The 15790-nt window shown below is 46.8% G+C and overlaps 1 protein-coding gene across 2 annotated transcripts in view; it reads right to left on the bottom strand.

The window, feature by feature from the left end:
- Window positions 1-30: 30 nt before the first annotated feature.
- The window catches only part of ddx23 (DEAD (Asp-Glu-Ala-Asp) box polypeptide 23), a 46668-nt gene continuing 30908 nt past the window's right edge, over window positions 31-15790 (bottom strand). For both annotated transcript variants that reach the window (XM_028798687.2, XM_028798686.2), the window contains 16 exons: window positions 6765-6946; window positions 6572-6682; window positions 6363-6465; window positions 6203-6268; window positions 5947-6085; window positions 5704-5837; window positions 4921-5033; window positions 4700-4843; window positions 4400-4625; window positions 4163-4308; window positions 3905-4082; window positions 1269-1511; window positions 1019-1170; window positions 806-914; window positions 534-708; window positions 31-432 (listed from right to left, as the gene is read on the bottom strand). In XM_028798687.2, the coding sequence (XP_028654520.1) occupies window positions 209-432; window positions 534-708; window positions 806-914; window positions 1019-1170; window positions 1269-1511; window positions 3905-4082; window positions 4163-4308; window positions 4400-4625; window positions 4700-4843; window positions 4921-5033; window positions 5704-5837; window positions 5947-6085; window positions 6203-6268; window positions 6363-6465; window positions 6572-6682; window positions 6765-6946 (2445 nt within the window). In that variant the 3' untranslated portion in view covers window positions 31-208. The remainder of the gene's footprint in view (window positions 433-533; window positions 709-805; window positions 915-1018; window positions 1171-1268; window positions 1512-3904; window positions 4083-4162; window positions 4309-4399; window positions 4626-4699; window positions 4844-4920; window positions 5034-5703; window positions 5838-5946; window positions 6086-6202; window positions 6269-6362; window positions 6466-6571; window positions 6683-6764; window positions 6947-15790) is intronic.

Consider the following 15790-nt stretch of genomic DNA (forward strand, 5'->3'; position numbering starts at 1 on the left):
GCTGACCAGGGTTTGGACGCATGACCCAAGTTTCAGCTTTTTCATTATTTTATTAATAGGCTGTACAAAAAAAAAAAACAACAAAATTCCTGCTGGCACTGCCCAATCACTATACCCATGATGCCAGCCTCCTGTATAGTCCAACCAGCTAACCTGATTAAAAAATAAAACCGGCTCAAGTCCGATAGCAGGGCAAGCCTGGCTCCCCTTAGGCGAAGATGGTCTCCTCGCGCCTCTTCTTGGTGAGGATGGTGCCAGGCTTGTGTTGTGCATCGGGGTGATTTGCCAGTTCTGGGGGGCACGAGGACACTGGGCTTTCCAGAATGGCCTGCTTGAGGTCGTAGAAGACGGACGAGTCCTCCTTGGTAAGGAAGGTGAGGGCCACTCCGCTCTTGCCAGCTCTGCCCGTACGGCCAATACGATGGATATAATCTGGATAGAGAGAGAGAACGAAGGGGGTAAGGGCAGGTGTCACTGATGTCCCCAACGCAAGCCACCCTGCACCACCCGTGTAGCACCCCCCCCCACCTCACCTTCGATGTTCTTGGCCATGTCGTAGTTGATGACCATAGACACGTCCTGGATGTCGATTCCTCTGCCCGCCACATCGGTGGCCACCAGGATATCTTTGGCTCCCGCCTTAAGATTGGACAGGGCAAACTCACGCTGCTCTTGGCCTTTGCCACCATGCAGGGTGCAAGCGTTGTACTGCAAAGAGAGGGAAATAAAAACCGAGAGGGTGAGTGTGTTGGACTGGGTGGTTCGGCGATATTGGTTAAGGACCCCCGCTATGTCAGCCACTCACCCCCATCTTCTCCAAAGACTTTGCCAGCACATCACAGCCCTTCTTCTGGTTGACAAAGATGATGATTGGAGGATCAAAGCCTTTGGCGAGGACGTCCAGGAGTTTCTTCCTATTAAGAGAGCAGAGTGTGAGCCGAGATCACTGGTCAAGTGCACCCCCCCCCCCACCCCCGATCAGGTGCCCATACAAGGTAAGGGGCACAGCAGAACCCACCTCTTCTCTCCCTCCGACATGAGGAAGACCTTCTGTTCCACTCGCTCGTGCGGCTTGCCGGCAGACCCGATGTAGACCACCGCAGGGCGCCGAAGGTAGCTTCTGGCCAGCCGCTCGACCGCTGGGGGCATGGTGGCCGTGAACATGACCGTCTGCAGCAAAGAGGTAAGACGCTTCAGCGATCAGAGACCCCTTCCCAAGGCAGGAGGCCCCACCTGAAACAAAAATGGCTCGCGTTCTTCACACCCACCTGTCTGTACTTGTGTTTCCCCGACTCGAAGTTCTGCATCATCTTCTCGGGGTCCTCGGCCTCGTCAGTGTCTGGCTTCTGATTGGTCACTGGTATGTACTCCAGGATCTTCTGCACGTCCGGCTCAAAGCCCATGTCAATCATGCGGTCGGCCTCATCCAAGACAACGTAGGTGCAGCGGCTCAAGACCAGGTAGCGATTCTCCAACACGTCAATCAGACGTCCGGGCGTGGCAATCACAATCTGGGCACGAGAGGGGAGACAAAAGGGTCACCAGGGATGGCATAACCCTAACCCTAATGGTAAATCAGTATTGGGGGACTAAACGTTACCCTACAAAACCCAGAAAAAAATTAATTATATAGTGCCTTTCATGAATATTATGGGATGGATGGTTGAGTGCAGACCAGAGTTGCCATTGAGCCATGCGCATGAACTCCTCTCGATGATATCCAGGGTGCCCTGCGAGATGAAACACCTCCTTCTGGGAACACCAACACAACCCTCAGCAACCTTCAGGGTCTTGTCACGGAGGGTCTCCCTCATCACATTAGGATCGGCAGTCGAACCCAAATCTGAAAGCTCCTCACACAAACTGCGTGCAAACTCGTCAGCTGTGAACCCCCCAATCTCACTGAGTGGCACAAGTGGTGAACCAGCTGGGGGGAGGCTGCAGGGGTCTGTGGTATCCGGGGTGAACTTCTCCTGGCATTGCAAGCAATCTGTTACCATTTGGGAGACTGGCATCATCCCAATTTACTGGCAAAATGGGACTTGTCCAGATTTGGAAAGGGAAGGGTGATCACCTGGATTGTGGCAACAACAGGGGGATAACACTGCTCTGGGTGCCGGGTAAGGTCCTCACTAGGGTCGTCCTCAATATGATCCGTGATCACTTGGCTAACCTACCAGTCTGGTTTTACGCCTAAGAAGTCGACCATCAACCGCATCCTGGCACTGAAGGTCTCGGAGCTGCTTTGCAGCCTTTGTCGATTTTCACATAGCGTTTGACTCAGTTGATCGAGCTGCACTGTGGGACATCCTGAAGGTTTGCGGGACCCCCTCGAGGTTGCTGGATATCATGGCCGGCCTGTACACTGGTACTGGGAGTGCTGTGCAGAGTGGAGGCAGACCCTCTGTGTTTTTCCCAGTTGATTCTGGGGGTCCGTCAGGGTGGTGTGTTCTGCTCCTACTCTGTTCATTGCTTGTATGGACTGGGTGTTGGGCAAGGTCGTGGGGTCCAGCGGCTGGGGGGCATCTGTTGGTGAAGAGAGATTCACGGATCTTGACTTTGCTGACGATGCTGTGATCTTTGCGGAGTCAATGGAGGCTCTGATCGGGGGTCTCGAGAGACTGAGTGAGGGGTCTGAGTGTCTGGGCTTGTGAGGGTCCTGATAAAAACCAACAGCCAGGCCTTTAATGACCTCTTGGGCACGGCCATCAGCAGTGTGTCTGTCTGCGGAGAGAGTGTCGACCTCGTCATCGAGAGGTTTACTGACCTCAGCAGTGACAGCCATGTGACTCTGGTGACACTTCCTATGAAGTAAGTAGACGGATTTGGAGAGCATGGGGAGTCATGAGGTCACTTTAAAGGGGTGTGTGGCGCTCCTGATATCTGAAAAAGGACGAAGGTCCAAGTCTTTAGAGACCTGGTACTTCCTGTTTGTGAGACATGGACGCTATCCAGAGACCTGAGATGAAGACCGGACTCCTTCATCACTGTGTCTCTTCAGAGGGTCCTTTTGTCTCATTGGTTTGACTTTGTGTTGCTCATGGCGTCTCGAATGAGGCACATGACCCGCATTGTGAGGGAGCGTCAGTTACGGCACTACGGCCATGTGGCGCCTTTCCCTGAAGGTGATCCAGCTCACATGATCCTCATTGTTGGGGTCCCGAGTGGCTGGACCAGACCAAGGGGTCACCCATGTAACACCTGGCTGCGGCAGATAGAGGGTCATTTCCAGAGTGTGGGACTGGACCGCGTGGATCTGCCTAGGGGGTTGCCAACCGGGATCCCGAGTTGTTTCGTCGTGTAGTGGGTGCGGCAACACGCTGTACCAGTGCAGGCTCCCCAACTTGACTTAACTTGATGGTTGACGCTGTGTGTCCTGATAAAGAAGGAAGGCTATGGCTTTTAATTCATTTATTTTGAGGTTTTATAGCTCTGAAGGTTTCTAAATTGATGCTAGAACAGACAGTATGTTAGAATTATTAATAGGAGCGTATGATTCGCCTTACAAGGGATATTTTAGGGCATGAATTAATCTATTCATTTATTCTATATATTTTAATTGTATGGTCACTGAGATATAAAATATATTCTACAGGGAAACTAAGTGTTCCAGGGCATGCCCTGATGGGCATATCTCTTCATTCTCTCCTAACCTCTGGGCTCTGGAGGGGACATGGGAGGCCCTAAGCAGAGTGACAGGACAGCCACCCGACATCAAGGGGAGCTTTGATGACGAGTGTCATACTGACAAGGGACTCCCTCTTTCTTACAAGCAGCCTGAAGCACATGTGCCAACTCTAACATGCCATTCTGTGATTGCCCCTCCATACTGAGGCAAACTTGGGGATGAGGCTTCCTTGAGGGCCCACCTTGACACCACATAGTCTTCTGAAAGACGTCTTACCTCACAGCCCATCCGCAGTCGAAAGCCCTGGTCTTCTCTGGAAATGCCACCAATCACTGCCACCGTGCGGATTCCCAACGGTTTCCCAAATTTGATGGTCTCCTCCTCAATCTGTTGAGCCAACTCACGGGTGGGCGCAAGGATGACAGCATATGGACCCTGGTCTGAATCTTCAATCCTGTGAACGCGGTAGCAGAGTTAGTGGACGTCAACGACTGCCAAGGACATCGTGGGCAGGGCCCTCGGCATGACACTCACCGATCGATCTTGGGCAGAGTGGTAATCCAAACCAGTAGGGGGATGAGAAAGGCAGCAGTCTTCCCACTGCCCGTCTCGGCCACGCCAATGATGTCTCGGTTTTGTAAGCCAATAGGAATGGCCTGCCGCTGGATGGGAGTTGGCTCCTGCAATTCGGATGACAACATTAGGCATTGGTGGGACAACTGGGGGCACTGAATGCCTACTGTGGACAGTAGAGGCACTGCCCAGACTCACCTTGTAGCCACACTTGTCTATCACTTCCAGGATGTGGGGTGGCAGGATGTACTCCTTCCAGTTACGGATAGGGTTGGGTATCTTGCCCCCTTTGGTGGTGATGCTGTAATCCTCACGGAAGATACGCCAGTCCCTGTCCGTCATCTCATCGAGCTTCTTCTGGGACCAATGGCGATCATCCCAGCGCTGCTTGGCCTCCTTTTTACGCAGCTTCTTCAGCCGGAGTCTGAAATTAGAGAAGACAGGAGGTAAGTTCAAGACCACCTAAGAAACAGTCGGTGGGGCTGACGAGGCACATACTCCTCTTGCTCCTTCTCCTCCAGCGTGCGCCTCTTCTCCATTAGGTCTCCATAGAAGCGTGACTGCTCTCGTTTCTGTTGCTTCAGGTCGATGCCAGCAATGAAGCCGCGGCCATAAAGCTGCACCTGGTGGCGCTCCTTGTACCTGCAATGTGAAGCGCAATTGAGACAGAGCGCCATAGTGGAGGTGGCAGTACCAGCTGATCAGAGGGCACTACTCACAGAGGATTGTAGTCGATGGATGTGTCTTCAGACGCATCCCACTCAAACACAAACTTTCGGTCATTCAGGTGCCGTGTCCTCCGGCGCTTTTTGATTCCACCGAGGTAGCGCTCCTGGGTGACACACAACAACGAATCGGGGTCATGTAAAAGTGTCTATGGGTGTGCCATCCTGGCTAACAGTTCAGAAAACGGGCCCTCAACAGAGGTTTCTACAAGTGCAAATGGAGTGGGGCCCACTGATGGCAGGCACAGAGCTGCATGATGATGCTCACCCACCCTAGCAGTACACAAGCTGGTCGGACACTTCAAAGCTGTCGTTTGTGATCTGCTAAGGTTTATTTTAGGAGTCCAAGTAGTGCCAAAGGGCACTTTGCCCTAAGAAAGGTTGACAGACAAGAGAGATGCTATTACTGCTCCTTTAACCCTAACCTTAAGGATGTTTTATGAGAGCTCCGCCTTGAAAGGGGCGTGTTGGGGAAGGATGCATATGATTGGGTGTGAAGTATATCGTGACTGACGTGTAATGTAAAGTCAGCTAAATGTCATCAGACGTGTGCAATTTGATTGGCTCTTCAACAGAGTGGGGCTATTGATATCTGCTATCTAAAGATAGCATGACACCCACACTCGCCAGAGAGGACAGAACAGCACAATCACTAACAAACGTGTCCTTTTCTCAAATATTTCATTTTTCCTATTACACCAATGCTGCACTAGGGGGTGCTGTAGGGTTTGTGACCTGATTTGCGTTCAGCCCACCGCACCACCAGTGCTAACTAACCTTGATGGCCTGGAGTTCTTTGCTTTTATCTTTTTCTTCTCGGATTTTCTGCCGCCCGTCTTCTTCCTCGTTACCGTTATTCTCCCGCTCCATTCGCTCTCTGCGCTCCCGCCTCTCTCTCTCTTGTGGGTCCTCTGTGGAGAAGGAAAAAAAAAAAAAGAATAAAACGCCAAACATCGCACTTGTAATGTGAACAAGCATGGAGAGGATGAACTGTGAGGAATTCCCTCCCGGCCACGGTACCCAGCATCTTCCTGCCGATGTCCTGGAAGGCCCTCCTCTTCCGTTTCTCTTCTTCCATCAGGCGGCGTTTCTCCTCCACCTCCTGCTCCCTCCTCTTGATGGCCTCGGCTTCTCGCTCGGCCTTTGAGAGGAATTTGGGCTGAAAAGAGGAGACAAAAACTGAAACAGAGGGCAAGCAGGCAAACGAACATGCCCTTTAATTCACAAGTACGGGTTGGTCAACTCAGGCCCTCGCTTGGTTCTGAGCACCTCATACCTTTGACTCGGCCTCCTCTTCTGCCTTCTTTTTAGCCAGAAGCTCCTCCAAAGACAGGGGCTGCACCTACAGGAACCAGAGAGACAGAGACGGGGGCGTCATGGCAGCCCTGCTGTCCACAAGAAGCTGTGAAGAAAGGCAGCACCTTCCAAAACCTCACCTTCTCTTTCTTCTTCTCCTCATCCTCTTCCTCATCTTTTTCACTCTTCCTCATTCCTTTTTCCTTCTTCACCCGATTATCTTTGGATTTTGGAGACGGGCTTCTGCAAGCACACACATGCCAGTGACATTTACCACACTGCCCATCATGTCTTGCTTGAGGAGGCCATAAAACTGTGCCAGCATCACAGGCCCCAAAGATGGACATACCTGGACTTGCGTCTGTCCTTCTCGCGCCGGTGCGCATCCTTATCCCGATCTCGGTCCTTCTTGCCCCTCTCCCGGTCCCGTTCCCTATCCTTCTCCTTGTGCCGGCGGTCTCTGTGAGAAGAGGAAACGGCAGCCGTTGATCCCATCATGCTGCCGAAAGAGGAACTTGTTTAACGGTCATGACTGCCCCTACCTGTCTGCTGACTTGGATCTCGAGCGAGATCTCTTCCTCTCCCGTGAGCGATGGCGCTTCCTGTCCTTGGATGGCGAGGCCTTGCGCTCCCGTTCTCTCGAGCGGCTCCTTGACCGTTTCCTCTCCCTTTCCTTGGAACCTGATCGGTCAGCATCCTTCTTATCAGACGTGTCACCAGCCATCTGGAAGACAGACCACCAGTTAAATGAGGACTGATCCCCTGGGCGAGCATCTACTTCGCTCAGATTTTGAATGACTGGCTCTCTTGTCACCATATAGTTGGCAGATGCAGGTTGACATATCTTACATTGGTTTACACTGGAGAACAAGCTGGTGAGGTAACACTGGGGGGGGTGGGGGTGGTGCCAAGCAATAATATTAACTCTTTCAGGGCGGACGTTGACTTTTGTCAAAAGGGAGGGGTTGACGCTGCTAATCAGCTGTAAATGGTGGCAAAACCTGCTGTTTATGTTTTAGCTGGACTCTCTTTGCTCGAAGGAAAGTTAGCTTTGACCGAGATTCCCTGTCGCTCCTGTGAGTAGCAAGGAGGAAATGGCAAAAATGGCATCGACATCTGGCGAGAGATCAAAGTGAATGCATAAAGCAAAATACTCTGTGGATGACGTTTTGCATATTATCGCTAAATTGTGATCGAAAACTAATGTGAGGTACCCGTGATTGATCCCCAGCTGATCGTGGTGATGAACAGGTTCATGTACCTGATGTGTTTGCCTGGGAGGACCACCACTTACAGTGACAAGAGGTACAAACCAGATTGCAATACGCTGCGACTGGGACCATCTCTGCCACGCAAAGACAGCCTGGCTGCTGGCCTGCCGTTCATTCCAGCCGAACTGGTGGCCACGGCATTCAGCAACATATTTTATGTTGATTTATGTGTGAAACCATTGCTTGGTGTGCTTTTCAGAAAACTGTGTTTTTTGGGAAAAAATATTCGGCCCTCAGAGAGTTAAAGGTCCAGTCGTTAAAGCCGATTTTTAAGAATAAGGGAGCTGTAGTAACTACAGGGGGATAAAACTGATTATGGGAAAGAGTAGTGGAAGCTCGGTGATGATCAGTGAGCAGCAGGATGGTTTCATGCCAGCAAAGACCACCACAGATGCCAGGTTTGCTCTGAGGGTGTTGATGGAGAAGTTTAGAGAAGACCAGAAGGAGTTGCATTGCGTCTTTGTGGACCTGGAGAAAGCAGATGACAGGGTGTCTGAGAGAGGAGCTGTGGTATTGTATGAGGAAGTCGGGAGTGACAGAGAAGTACATAAGAGTTGTACAGGATATGTACGAGGGAAGTGTGACAGTGGTGAGGTCTGCGGTGGGAGTGACGGAGGTGGGATTACATCAGGGATCAGCTCTGAGCTCTTTCTTATTTGCAAAGGTGATGGACAGACGAGATTAGACAGGAGTCCTCGTGGACTGTGATGTTTGCTGATGACATTGTGATCTGTAGTGAGAGTAGTGAGCAGGTTGAGGAGACCCTGGAGAGGTGGAGATATGAGAGGAGAGGAATGAAGGTCAGTAGGACCACCAAGACAGAATACATGTGTGTGAATGAGAGGGAGGTCAGTGGAATAGTGAGGATGAGGGGAGTAGAGTTGGCGAAGGTGGATGAGATTAAATATTTGGGATCAACAGTACAGAGTAATGGGGATTGTGGAAGAGAAGTGAAGAACAGAGTGCAGGCAGGGTGGAGTGGGTGGAGAAGAGTGTTAGGAGTGATCTGTGACAGACGGATATCAGCAAGAGTGAAAGGGAAGGTCTACAGGACGGTAGTGAGACCAGCTATGTGATATGGGCTGGAGACGGTGGCACAGGAGACAGAGCTGGCAGAGTTAAAGATGCTAAGATTTGCGTTGGGTGTGATGAGGACGGACAGGATTAGACATGAGGACATTAGAGGGTCAGCTCAAGTTGGACAGATGGGAGAGAAAGTCAGAGAGGTGAGATTGTGTTGGTTTGGAGAGATGCTGGGGATATTGGGATAAGGTTGCTAAGGATAGAGCTGTCAGGTAAGAAGAAGGCCTAAGAAGGTTTATGGATGTGGTGAGAGAGGACATGCAGGTGGTGGGTGTGACAGAAAAAGATGACAAGGACAAGAAGAGATGGAAGAAGATGATCCGCTGTGGCAACAAAACAGGAGCAGCCAAAGGAAGAAGTCGTTAATGGAGGCAGCAGCCAAGCCTTTTTAAGAGATCTCCTCTAGACATGTGGGCTTAGTTCTTGGGGGTCATGCCTAAAGAATTTTGACTTTTAGTATGTGGCGTTTGTATGTGCTGCAGTCATCCCAGGGGGGATCAAAGACAGATATTAAAAAGCATGAGTGAAAAAGACCACCTCACGCCGAGGCCTGCCTAAGACACCCGTGGACTTCACGGTATGTGATGGCTGTACGGAGGTCCTGGCACCAGCATGACGTCGCCAACCAGCTGTGTTTATTGTGCCTTCCTGATCCCCTCTATATGTGTGCATATTTGTCTCAAGGGATGGCCACCGGTACCAAATGTAATATTAGATAAAGAGAGTCAAAGAAAACAAAGAGCATAATTTTAAATTGCTACATAAATTGTGTTTTTATGCCATAAAGTTATCCAAGACCTGTGAAAAGATAATTGCCCCCCTTGATACTCAAACCATTGACCAACATTAATTGATAATTAGGCTTAGTGGGCTGAACACAGCCAGCCCAGCTGAATCTAAAGCTCGCCATGACAGTGAAGCTGCAACCTTATGATCAGAAGCTCAGAGTGTCCCAGTGTTTTAATAAGACAACTTGAGCGATGACTGAAGTGCAAGAACACAAAGATGGAAATGTAAAAGCAAATGTCACTGTGCGTCTGTGATTTCAAGACTGTGTTTATGATACACTTGGACTTCACCCGGTCACTCGCCTGTCCTCACACACAACTCTTGATCGAGCAGATGGGGCTACAATATGTCACTCACTCTCACACATCACAGGACACGGATGGCAGAGTGCACCTCAGGTCTCCCTCCGTCTGTCCAGAATTAGCCTACATAAGGAGACAAAGGGAGCAAAGACAGAACAGGAATCCAGACATGCCTTTGTGTGCTCAAATCTGTAACAACGGCAACTGATGTGCTTGCTGGGGATATCAGAGGGGATCTTGCTGTTTAATTTCATTTAATCAAACCTTACATGTTTGTTTTTCCTTGCACTGATTTCGCTTAGCGTGGCAGCAATGCCAACTTTGCTGTAATTCGCAGACCCGTTTTTGCACATCTCCTGCAACCATCCGCCTACTCGTATTTTTGAATGGTTAGCTTGTGCTATCATTAGCAAACCAGAAAGACGCCTTCTTCCTCTTAAACAGATTTGTGTACCCTGCTGCTTCGCCCCTTGGACCTAAAATTTAGTAAAAGCAGAATTTTTTTTCTCTCTCTTGGACCCCTGGTCCCTGACTAACTGCTGTTTTATGCCAACCCTGTTGGGCATCCATCACAAAAAAGCAAAAGTTGGCTTCCAATTGTAAATAAACACACCAGAAAATATCTGCCAATTTCTGATTTTCCTTATGTTATCAAAACAAACCCCTTCATAAAGATCGTTTTCAGTGTTGGCAGTGCTCAAGGCACAAGGATGGCGTGATAACAGTAGGATAAACATGTCTATGGGGAAAATAAAAATAGTACTTTAGAAACTAATTGTACATACAGGTTAGAACTTGAATAAATAAAATCTCAGGAACTGACTGGCCGGTTAGCCTGGGGGAATACAGGTGGGCTAAGATTTAAGGCCATTAACCTCCTTAGCATTAGACCCGAGTGTTACTGTGCTAAAAGCATTAGTCCTGAGTGTCACTCGGTCAACAGTACAAGTGAGTTTCATGTAAGCATTAGAACCGAGAATCACTCAGGCAGGAAAAGTGCTGTCAGTGTTGCCGTTCTTTACAGAAATTACATCAGATTGCAGGTTTTCACTAATTATAAAATATCTGCACTTTACCAACAATGAAGACTCTGATGAGAATACCCATCCAGTACCCAAAATGAAGAAAATCTGGGAGATGTACCAAGCCACTGTAGCAACGTTTTGGTGCGTTTACATTCCGGGCTGTGATGTCAGCATCGATGAAAGTCTCATGGCTTTGTAAGGGCAGACTGTCATGGATACGGTAGGGCGTCAAAGAGAGCAAGACCTGGCATAAAGCTTTATAAGCTTTGTGAATCTAAAACGGGATACATTTGGAATTCGGTCCTATACACAGAGAAAGGGACAACGTTTGATCTGAAGTACAATCAGTATGGCGTTGCTATGTCATCGGTGCTGACTTTAATGGATGCTCTGCTGAATCAAAGGTGGCGGTGTAACCAGGGAAAGTTTTTATACTTCACCAGTGAAATTTGACATCTGACGCATATGGACCGTCATGGCATGTCTGAAGACTTTGGCAGAGCTAAATTACAGTGAGGTGCGCTAGTCGCTTGGAAAATGGGTGAAGTGCTTGTGCTGAAATGGAAGGACAAGAAAGAGGTTTGTCTTCTTAGCACTGAACATAACGTAGCTACATCACTGGACAGGCAAAAGGCAACAAGCAGAATATGAAGCCTCGTGCTGTGCTCGACTACCATGGCATGATGGGCGGCACAGATCATGCGGATCAAGAATTGCCTTTCTATCCTGGAATGTGGAGGGAACAAAAGAAATACGACAAAAAGATATGTCATCACCTGGTGGAATCGAAAGCTGGCGAAACTGAGTCACATGCCAACCTGTAGTACAAATCACTGCTGCACATCCACTGTCCATACTACCGCTTAAGAGACGCGTTTGACCCAGCACATCGCAGATCAAACCAGAACATCTTAATGGTAGACATTTTATTGATTAAAAATAACCAACAAAAAAAAAAAAAAAAAAAAAACAGAATCCAGCACGGACCTGTGCAGGGTGCTGTTCAAAAACTGGTGACTCTGGAAAGAAAATCCGAAAAGAAACACGGGATTGTTGTCCTGACTGTGCTTTAAGATTTAAGGACTAATGTTGAGATTATGTACTGCTTTGGCATTATCAGTAGTATTTATTACTATTACTGTTATTATTGTTCATTTCGTTTTATTATTTTTAATCATCATTACTGTACTTTTGAGATATAATTAAAAACTAGGGGGCTCTGCCTCCTACTAGCTTTGCTCGCCAAGCCCAGAGCGGGTGCTACGCACTAGTCACTTGGCAGCTGTGCCGCTCGCTTATGGGGAAGCGGATGTCCAATTTAAACAGATTGTTATTATCATGGGAATTGTTGCTATTTTACATTACAGCGAGTAATTAACCTGAGTAAAAAATAGTAAAACCTAATAAATTGAAAGAAAATGATGTTTCATGTTGCATTAGAGGTATTCGTTGCGTTATACGTTTTCGTTCTGTTTGGCTTTGAAATTAACATGCAAATACTTTATAAACTTAAACTTTTGCTGTAAAACGTCAGTAGAAACAATATTTGGAATTAACTTAGGGCGGCACGGTGGCGCAGTGGGTACCGCTGCTGCCTCACAGTTAGGAGACCCGGGTTCACTTCCCAGGTCCTCCCTGCGTGGAGCTTGCATGTTCTCCTTGTGTCTGCATGGGTTTCCATGCCAAAGATATGCAGGTTAGGTGCGCTGGCGATTCTAAATTGTCCCTAGTGTGTACTTGGTGTGTGGGTGTGTGCACGCCCTGCGTTGGACTGGCGTCCTGCCCGGGGTTTGTATCTTGTGCCTTGTGCCCGGTGTTGGCTGGGATTGATACCCGTGACCCTGTAGTTAGGATATAGCGGGTTGGATAATGGATGGATGTTTGGACTTGCATTGTGACAATGCAGCATATAACTGCCCGGATGCTAGGATTACCTGTATACTCATTTCTTCTGTGTGAATATCGTTTCTTTCTCTCTAATAAATAAACCGACTTTTTCGAATGTTTGTCTCTGTGATTTGTTAATTGTCATAGCTAAAGCTATTCTCACAGGAAACTGTAAACGTTTTAATACGAATGGCATATCAAGATCTTTGGTGTCTAATGTTAGATGTACTACATTACCGTTCTTGTCACCTGTTAAAATTTGACATGTCAGAATTGTTCGATCAATTTTGAATACAACTAATCTTGTCCTATTGCATAGCCCATCACTCAGACATAAATTACACAATAACATTATGATACATCCTTCTTTCTACATTAATGGTGGAAGACCAGACGGTGTTAACGGTTGTAGATATTCTTCATGATATTATAAGTTGATGTTTTCATCTTCCACACGATCACCACCAACTGTTCCATTATAGTCTATTGATATGCATTTAATCAATTTGCTGTGTAACCGATCGACAATTTGCACGTTAATTCGTTCGACTTCATCATTTCTCTGTGTTAGGCTTGCCCGTGTACTCATCTCTTCTGTTGATAACCCTTCGAGATGAAATTCTTCAATAAGATTTGGACATAATACGTCTTCTTTTAATGGGAACTTAAAGTGAGTATTTTATAAATCCACTCACATGTATAGGCCAGGCCAAAGTTAGCACACAGGGGCCCTCAGCATTTAGAACTGCTAGGCAAGCATTTGAAGAAAGAAAGGTACAACTACGAAAATGGGCATTGTACTATTTCTGTATGTTAGAGATGTAGAGAAAAGCCAAGCAAAATGACCCCTTTTATTGGCTAACTAAAAAGATTACAATATGCAAGCTTTCGAGGCAACTCAGGTCCCTTCTTCAGGCAAGATGTAATCTTGTTAGAGATGAAATCGAATCCTCTCCTTTCCTTGTTTGGGGCCTACACGTGGAGAAGACAGTATATAAAGACTTGGACAAGCAGCCAAATACTTTGAAGCCGATGGACGGATGGGTGATAATGTCATCCGTCCTGAAAATCCTTTCAGCGCAGTGACGAAAATGACAAACTATACACAAAGTGTTGTCATGGCTTCCTCGTCTGTTATGCCGCGTAAATTGTCATTAAAGAAAGCGAAGTTATTTTCTCTTATGTGAGTTTTACCACCGTATCACTACGGGAGGGATATCGCCTTTTTTACATTATATTTATATAGTTTTCGGTTACTTAAAATGCCGCAATTACAAAAGAACTTATTCCAATTAGGGAGCTATATTGATCCTAAAAGGAAACAGTCCAACAGCCATGGAACCAACTCCACACTAACTTGCACTTGTTGGGATTAACTTTCACATTTTGCTTAGTCATTACAAGTTTCCCAATAAATACCGTTTCATTTTTTTTTTTCCCAATAAATACTGTTTTCATTTTTTTTTTTTTTTTTAAATAAAGGTGCCTCCTGGCATGTTCAAGTACAGATTTCACTGAATTTGTGACAGTGACAGCCCCCTAATTATGACACCAACACCACCTGATCAAACTGCCTATGAATGTCATAACAAAGCCTTAAATCATCTGCTCCATCTTATATTTCAGAATTTCTTTCACCTTTCACTCCAAATTGTAACCTCAGATCTTCAAATGAGGGTCTGCTTAGAATTCCAAGAGCTAAACTTAAAAGAAGTGGTGAGGCAGGCGGCCTTCTGCTGTTATGCCCCTCAAATCTGGAATAGCTGACCAATAGAAATTCGCCAGGCTAATACGGTGGAGCACTTTAAACAAACTGCTAAAAACTCATTATTATAACATGGCTTACTCACAGCTTCATTTTTGTTTAATCCTGATACTCTGTATATACATTGATTATCAAAATCACTCCTGGTGGCTTCACACTCTGTTCTAACCCCTACTTTGTCTTCTGTTCTTTTCTGGTTTTCTGTGATCTGCACCACCACCACCTGATCAAAGCACTGTGATGTCCTTACATTGATGGATTACAGGCCAGAAGTCGACATTACCGTCATCATCAAGTTCTTCCATGTGAGCCCTGAATACCATGAGGACTGATTGTAAGGTCATTTATGTGAGGTAGAATGTCTATAGGGGGCCGGGTGGTCTCGTGGCCTCAGAATCCCAGCAGATTTTCTTTTTTTTTCTCTAGCCGTCTGGAGTTTGTTTTTGTTTATTTCTGACCTCAATGGCCATCAGACCTTGCTTTTATTCCATGTTAATTAGTGTTCCCTGATTCTATTTTGTTATTTATTTTATCTTCATCATGTAAAGCACTTGGAGGTTTTTCAATTGTATGAAAATGTGCGATAGGAATACATGGTGTTGTTGTTGGACACCTCAACTGTCACGGAGACTCACTGTTGGGACGTAGCTTGAATAACATAAGAACTGCTGAAGCACATTTACATTACTGGGCAAAGGTTTTAGAACAAATCAGTATTCCTTCAAATGAAAAATCAGTTGAAATGCAACAAATGACCTAAAATGGTGAAACGGTAATCAGCAAATTGCTAGAGGCCTAAATTTGAAGTTTAGGTTAGCAAGAACTGAAAACAGGAAGTTTCAGAATATTATAAATGGGCCTTCATCAGGAAAAACACTAACAGGTTACAACCTACAGATGCTCTGCAGCAATTCAAGTAAATGAAGCCTTGCAAGTCAAAGCAAACAATTTGTACAGGTGTCCCAACTTGTGTTGATTACTTTAAAACCCTCTATGAGTCTTAAAGCAGAGATGGAGCAGACTGTGTTACAAAGCCCTCTAAAGTTCAGTGATAATGGCAATCATCAAATGAAATGAGGCAGAACATTATTACACTTAGAATTCCAGGCATTTGATTTAGAGAAATTACAAAAGAACAAATCAAAGTATCAATGAGTAAAGTGGTGTGTCCCACACAATCGAAAGGCAATTGGAAAACGGAAAGAAACTCTGATAGGATGAGATCTGGCAGAGCCAAAGTCACGAGCCAATCAGAAGGTAAGTTTCTGAGGGTCACCAGCTTGAGTGATCACCGGCGCCTCACAGCATAGACATAGAATTACTAGACGCATCATGACCAGCAGCATCGTACGTCAATGTTGCCGCCATATTGTGAGTGGCACTACTGTGGAGTGAAGTAATAGATAAAGATGCCTCACGCATGTGCTGCTTGGGATTGTACAAACC

The sequence above is a fragment of the Erpetoichthys calabaricus genome, chromosome 3 (assembly GCF_900747795.2).
Source record: "Erpetoichthys calabaricus chromosome 3, fErpCal1.3, whole genome shotgun sequence".
NCBI classification, from domain to species: domain Eukaryota; kingdom Metazoa; phylum Chordata; class Cladistia; order Polypteriformes; family Polypteridae; genus Erpetoichthys; species Erpetoichthys calabaricus.